Genomic DNA, 8,122 nt, shown 5'->3' on the forward strand with positions numbered 1-8,122 from the left:
ATATATATATATATATATATATATACAAGAAAAATTAAGATAAACACAAGTGTATATTATTAAAATTGCCTGGAACACTGCATCGAGTGTTCCAAGTAGTTTTGTATACTTAACCAGAACATTTAATTGTATTAAAGTTGCAGAGAATGAATGCCCATTAGCATTGAAGTGTACTTGGAACATGCAATGCAGAGTACCAAGCAACCATATTGGTTAAGCGTACGTAGGAACTAATAGTATAAACTTATGTTTATCTAATCTCCCCTGTATTTGCTCTGTATTTCATGTGGATCTCTAAACATAACAGTATCAGGCTCTTATCTTTAGCTGGCGAACGACTTCAAACAAAAGAACCTACTCAAAACTCCGAATGGAATTTGATGTGGGACCCTGGGACATTTACTAACCCAAACTTCGGATCAGAAATCTACAATACACAATGACTTCGTCCACGCGTATGTTCTTGCCGATTGCCGCTCGAAGGATGAGGTTGTTCAAATTCGCCGCTTCGTTTCGAGACGTCATTTACCCGCTAACGTCTCCCTTCAGTTCCGATGCATCACCCACACTATGCCATATACACCTCTGGCCTAAATACCTCTTCATAATCTTTTCATTCCATTTCGAAGTTGTCCATCCACTTAAATGGACGTCAATACGTTTGTGACCTTTGCAAGTTTGTGGGACTGGCTTCACCCAAATATCATCCTCGATCTGAGTGAATGCAAGTCCTTTCTCTTCCTTGAAACGCTGTTATACCGTGCTCGGTTATTACCATTCATATCTGAATACTGCTCTTTGTGGGACTCCTCGGCTTGTCCAACCCTGGGTCACATGTACCAAAAGACTATCTCAGTCGGGGAGATATACCCCCTCTCGGCCATGACCTTGATTGTGCGATGGCGTCTTTCCACTATCCCGTTTCCACTCGACCTATACGCAGCTTCGAAAAAATGTCTCATATTCAACCTATTGAACATTTCATTCATAACCCTAAATGAAATGCTGTGCTGTTGTCGTCCATCGACAGTTCATCCACTGGCCTCTTTTTAAAAAATATCGCATTCAGCAATACATGGGGCGATGGGTAAATTGTCGCCATTTTATATTTTCAATTTCCCACATGCACATTATCTATTTTTGATTTTGTCGACTACACAGTATGGTAGGGTGAGTTGAGCACCGTTTGTGAGAAAAACAGCACCATTACGCAATTCACTCTACAAAAAATTTGGAAACATGTTGCACTGCTTGGCATTCGCGCCGGAAGTTCCAGTACGAACATTTCAGAGTGTTTGGGTATCAATCTGAAGACAATGCAATCTGAGAACATGCACCGAGAGTGATAAAAATCAAACATCCAGTCAACATCATTGTGTTTGGAGATCACCAGTGATGGTGACGTGATGCCTCCATTCATCATCCCACACGGCTTCAGACTCAACACTAATAACTGGAGGAGGTAGTGCTGGCCTGAATCAAGAAGGTGGCTACGGCAAGTCCCTATGTCTGGCAACAGGACTCCGCATCATGCCACACAAGCAGGAGAACCTATTCATGACTATCAGACAATTTCTGCAACCACATCACCCCTAAAATCTGGCCACCTAATTCGCCAGACTGCAACCCCCTTGATTATTATATGTAGAGCGCAGTTAAGCGAGAGATCAACAAAACTCCTTGCAACACTAAAGATGAACTGAAGGCAAAGCTTAAGGCAGCATTTACCAGCTTAAACAAGAAGACCGTCCAGAAGAGTTGCTGGAGATTCCGAAGTCGTCTGGAGGCCGTGGTTGAAGCTAACACCGCTTTCATGGAATAAATTTACTCTTTAGGATTTTAAGATATTTGTATGTAATTTTGGTAAATATATCTGTTAAAATTAGATGCTAGTCTTATATTCATTTTTATTTTGCGTAATTTAGACAACAATATATTCACCGCACCTTGTATATCTTAAAAATCACAGTAGAGATAAGTCCATAATATAAATAATATTGTATCAATAAATAAATAGATTAAAGTACAGCTATGATCATTAAAAATTTTTTTTTAGGTCTTGAAAACCTAAAAAATTGCTATAGTAGACATAGAACCGAATATAAGAATAGCAAAAGAACACTCGGGAAATACCATACAAATTCCAAAAATAGTCTATAACTATAATAAATTACCTTGTATGAGTGGAAATAGGGAAATTATTTGGGATACACCCCCATTTTCAATAAAAGCTAAAGGACTCGCAAAAAATGTCTGAACATATATACACGCACCCACCCATACATACACACACACACACACATATATATATACATACACACATTTTTCTTTTTTTTGTAGCTTCAGCTCAGAGCTGTGACCATGCTGGGGCACCGCCGTTTTTGCCACACTCTTATTACTGAGAGCCTCCTCTAATATGTAGCACTTGGTAAAGAATGGAGTTTGATGTCGCTACCCTCATTTGCACCTCTTGCCGTGAAGTAGGTTCATCTGGGACTCTCGACAGGAAGAGGTCCAGTTTAGATTTAAAACACCTACATTCACTTTATGTGGGCCCCTCTGGCTCTTTGAGAGAGTATTAAAAAGCTGTGGGCCCCTGAAACCCAGGCTATTGCAGTAAATGGTCCTGAAGCGCGATGGCATTGCTGGGATCTTTGGCACTGTGCAGTGTCGACCAGTTCTGGCATTGGTGTAGCTTTCAATGCCAAAATTTGGCACAATTCCTTCCAGGATCTTCCAGATGTATATTACTGCATACTTCTTCCACCTTCGCTCCCGGGAGTAGAGTTTTAGCTGTTTCAGCCTTTCCCAGTGGCTGAGCTTTTGCAATGAGACGATCTTCCTCGTGAAACTTTGCCTGATTGCTTCAAGATCCGCTGTTAATTTTACACTGTTGGGTGGCCATAGCTGGGAGCAATAATCCAGGCGGCTGAGGACGAATGTCCTCCAGAGGACCATCATAGTTTCCTTTTCTCTAGTTCTGAACGTTCTCAGGATCCAGCCAGCCAGCCGTCTGCACTTTGTCGCCATCCTGGTAATGTGCACTTGGAAAGAGGTATAATCACTTATGTCGATACCCAGGTCCCTCACTGATTTAGGCTCTAGGATGTAATCCCCTGTGGACCATTAAATGAATTTATTGTCTTTCTGTATGAAACGATTGTATAACTGTATGAATAAAAAAAATTATCCATATTAACATCTAATCTCCTCCATTTACGTAAAATATTATTGAATTTATTGAACTTTGTTTAATAAGTTAAATTATATACCTTATATATATATATATATATATATATATATATATACGCATAAATATATACACATATACATATACGTTCTTTCAGCCATTTTCTTCAAAAGTAAGCTTTGGTACTTTTAGCTTTTTAACCCTTTTAGCGTTGTAACCTTTTTATATCAGTCAAAAATTTTACAACCTATGTGATGCATGTTTTTTTTTTTTTTTTTTTTGGTATGTAGCGCCAGACGTGTGATCGAAGTGTATGACACTATAATGACAGCCCAAAAGACTCGCATGCGTACAAACTCCCCGCCATTACCGAATTGAGAAAGAGTTCTAGATTGAAAGGGTTAAATTTTCTTCTTTCTTTCGTTTTTATCAAAATATAGATCTTTTAAAATGATAGTGACATCCTGACTCAAAATTATTACATTGTATACTTTTTATTTGTTTATACCTAATTATTGCAGACAATCCTAATATAAATCTATGTTAACTCATGCAATCTCTGTTGATATTCGATATGGTTAACGCTAATATATATATTTCTTCAACTCTTAGAATAATAATTATATTCATGGCAGTGTAACTAGATACAGAACTAATGTTTTAAGTGAGAGGAAATTTACAAAAGACAAATGAGAAATAACTTCAACTGAAGACTGAATAAGTCTTTAGTTCTTCGCTTGTGAGGAATCTACTATTGGCTTGTTACACACTGTATTATATATCTATCTTTCTTTACACTTTCCTAAGTCGAACCCTGACAATGGAACTTTAAAACAGAATAAGATCAACAGAAATGCTATTATACGACTTCAAAAGTTTCTATTATACTTCCTTCGAACGTATGTCTTTATACGTCTTCGAAATGTAATACGCATATCACAATCCAATTAATGGAATTTGCACGGAAACTGTTCTGAAAATATATTTGTTTCTTGATTTGAGAAAACTGATAATTCGCACTTTAAATTATTTTCTTAGCCTTGACCAGAGTGTATGGATTCGTGTTTAGGAACACAATCTCGTTTTGTTGACTGAAATATATTTAAAAAAAGAAGACATACATGTTAACTTCAACTGAATCGATCGTGTTGGTACATGAAGAAACATATACGCATAGTAAAATATTCAAAAGATAAAGTGCTAAATTTGCATAAGTTACCGTCGAGTAAATTTAACACTTTATCTTTCCTTTTTTTTTTTCTAGCAATATGACCGTAGGAGATATATTTTACATGTTTATTCTATATTACTTACAGATGCAGACATTTCCAATAGTTTTCCTTTCACTTGCAGTCCCTGTATCTTCTCTCGTTACAGACCTTTCTTCAGGTATATTCCAATATTCTTAAACTCCTAAGCTTTTATCTGTATCACTGAACAAGCCATTATCGAAACCGACATACGAAACCATAATCACTCTCTCCCCTTATCTCTCTTTCACTCGCCCACTCTGATATTTAAAAATTTCCAGATATTGCATTGGATTTTTAAGGAACTGGGAATAAATAAACTATGATTCCGTAACATAAATAATTAAAGTTTTGATGTTATCTCTTTACAAGACATAAACCCTAGAATATAACTTATTATATTTCAGAACAAGATAAATTTGTAATATTTTACACCTTAATAAGGTGACCAGTTGGTAGAATCGTTAGCACGCCGGGCAAAATGCTGAGCGGCATTTCGTCAGTTTTTACGTTCTAAGTTCAAAATCTACCGAGGTCGACTTTATATTTCATCCTTTCTGGGTCGATAAAATAAATACTAGTTGAGCTCTTGGGTCGGTGTAATCGGTTAATCCGCTCCCCTGAAATTGCAGGTCTTGTGCCAAAATTTGAAACCAATATTGCATCTGCCTCTTCCGGTTCTTAAGGTTGAGGTTAACTTTACCTGTCAACTTTTCAGGGTCAACAAAATAAAGTACCAGCCAAGTATTGGGTAGGGAGGATATGATGCAGTCGACTTGCCGTCTCCCCTCAAAATTGCTAAAAATTAGAAAGAAGTATTATTTCTCTGCTTTTTCTAGATCTTTACGATCAGCGTTCAAATTTCGCAGAGGTTGATTTTACCTTTCATTCTTTCGTACTCGATAAAATAAGTACCAGTTGAGCACTGGGATCAATTCAATCGACTAACTTCCTCTCGCTAAAATTACTAGCATTGTGCCGTAGTTAGAAACAATATTACTTAGCTGTTTGTCACTCAGGTTGTGCAGCTTTCAAATAATTTCATGCTATTTGGAGGAGGGGCGATGCAATTATGCAATTTCTGCAACGCATGTGACATGTAATATGATAGGTAGAAAATACTTGAGGTTTAAATCTTAAGTCTTACTGTAGACTAGTTGTAATGTTTTACGTAATAGATTTAATTTAACATCAAAACATAACATGGCTCACGGTTTGATTTAACAGATTCCATGTTGCTGCAAGCAATGGAGTTATAAAAAATTAATATTATGCAAACATATGAAGAATTGTACCCAGGAATTGTTAGCTGAATTCGGACGCAACTCAGCTACTCAAATAATAGATATGTCTCCCTTGGAACAAAGTCACTGAATTATTTTTGCCTTTTGTACGTTCTGCACCTCCTCTTGAACGGCTACACAAGGCTTTACTAAAAAATATCTCTTTAACTATTGACTACCTACAAAGTAGGTTTTCTTTTAAGTCTGTAAATACGTTTTAACAATACTTTTCTAAGTCTCTGCAGCTCTAACCTAATTTACAATACACTCTTTCTCCGCTTTTATTTTTACTTTTTTATAATTTTCTCGTTATGTTTGTTACGCGTCATAACCCCCACTTGATTTTTCTCCTCGTTCTCTCTAATATATTATTTACTTAACACCCAAAAATCGAATTTTCACCGCAATTTCAAGTAGAGTAAATCTCAAACTAAACTAAATGCTAATCCACATCTTCAATCAAAGAAAAACGTTTCTCTTTTTACAGAATGTAATGGCTGTTATTTGGACGGAAAATGCTTTTGTAATCATACGGTAGGCCTTTTTAGAACACTGTATGAATGTAAGGAAATAATGTGCGTTGAAAAAACATACACAATTTTAAAGTGGTGTAAGTAAAAATCTAAAATGTTTCCTCCACATAATTCCTATTCCAAACATTTTTATGTTGTCAATAAACTTTATGTAGTTTTTAAAAAATCAATTAATTAATAATACCTTTTCAATGAAGAAGGGAATAAAGGGACCTTTTGAAATTGTTTTGCTCACTACATTACATTAGCATTCGCTTAACTATTGTATTTTATACAGAAGCTAAGTAACTTCTCTCAATTATTACACAACGTGATCTTGTCATCTCGTGAATTTTTTTGTACATCAATATAGTGAGCCTTTATCACTGAATCTTGCAAGTGCTGGAAAGGCTATGCTTCACAGAAACGGCTGAGTAAAAGTGAAACGTACTCAATGCTGTCAGATTAAATTATGTTTTCAGTCCTTCATTCCATGTGTAATTCGAATTTTAATTAAATTTTCTGAGTAGTTTCTTTTACTTAGACCGGTTTGTATTATTACCAGTCATTGAGACTGTTTCCATTTTCATTGCAAAGGTAACTTTAATTCGTTGAAATTTTTGTTTCATTACGTTATGTTAACTCTCCCTCATTTACGTTACCACAGTTTTCGTTTTTATAAGTAATTTCTAGCATAGTTCTTGTATACTATGATTTTTATAACAAATATCTGACTTCCATTTCGTAATGTATTCTACTTTTGTGAAATTGTTTTATAACCATTTCTTACACTTATAAATTGAAATACATGTGTCAGTGGATGAAGTTCCTATAAGCTCGAAAATTACTAAGAGGAAATTTAGGAGGAAGATAGTTCTCGATCGAAAATATTGTACAAAATGTTTTGTTTGAATACTAGTATTTTTGTGACAGAAGAGAATTCCTTACATGTACACCGTCAATTTATTCACAGGAGAAGAGACTGGAGTAATAAGTACAGAATAGACAAAGAGATCCACACGCCAAAGAGGAGAAACTATTAAACAACAATAAAACCACTTTAACTTCAGGATGGCAGCCCAGGATGAAATCAGGTTGTCTGTGGACAATGTAACACAGAAGTCGTCGTGTGTGATGCGAAGGTAGTGTAGGACAGCAATAGCAATAGATACAGCGATAAGTAGGAACAACGAAAAGCCTTTTCATAATCAGGTTAAACAAGTCCTCTTTCAAAATCTAGGAAAGACATAACATCACAGCGTTAGCAAGACACACATGGTGTTCAAAAAAAATATTTGTCAACTAGAGACTGCTGAAAACGTGCTAACCGTATCTCAATAGAAACAGGAGTTGAAAATTATTTGGCAAAAAAGAATTATCCTGAACATTTCGCTACACCCCGGAACATTTCTGAACTCTAAAAGCGAGATTTTTCTCTCATACCCTCATGAATAGAAGAATATTTTATGTAATTGGTCGAGCCCAATTACACTAATCACTGTTGGTTACCCCTTTTCATGTTTATTACAGCCTTTATATATTCATCCTTTCTTGCGTACTGTGACTCACATTCTTTCCTCCCCTCTGACCATTGCTTTAGAACTATATACTTCCTCTTCCCCTATATCTCTTTCACCTTTCACCTCCCTCCCTTCCTTCATATCTGTCTTACTCTCATTCGCTCTTTATGTCACTTCCTTGCTTTCTCATTATTTTAAAATATTTCCCCAAAATAACATATACACACAGGCATATATTTAATATTCCTCCACAAACTGGTAAATTACAACCACCTCTGTCTCTCATATTTCCTTCCTGACTCCTCTCTTTCATCCTCTCCCTTCATTCCCACTCCGCTCAGATATATATATATATATATATACACAC

General features: G+C 36.0%; 1 protein-coding gene across 3 annotated transcripts in view; it reads left to right on the forward strand.

The window, feature by feature from the left end:
* LOC106869804 (uncharacterized) overlaps positions 1–8,122 on the forward strand; it is a 23,164-nt gene that overhangs the window by 11,958 nt on the left and 3,084 nt on the right. For 2 of the 3 annotated variants that reach the window (XM_052968956.1, XM_052968955.1), the window contains 2 exons: positions 4,507–4,579; positions 6,211–6,333. In XM_052968956.1, coding sequence (XP_052824916.1) covers positions 4,507–4,579; positions 6,211–6,333 — 196 coding nt within the window. Of the gene's footprint in view, positions 1–3,480; positions 3,591–4,506; positions 4,580–6,210; positions 6,334–8,122 lie in introns of all 3 variants that reach the window. The other variant, XM_052968957.1, reaches the window with a different exon arrangement.

Source organism: Octopus bimaculoides, chromosome 6 (assembly GCF_001194135.2).
Source record: "Octopus bimaculoides isolate UCB-OBI-ISO-001 chromosome 6, ASM119413v2, whole genome shotgun sequence".
Taxonomy (NCBI): Eukaryota; Metazoa; Mollusca; class Cephalopoda; order Octopoda; family Octopodidae; genus Octopus; species Octopus bimaculoides.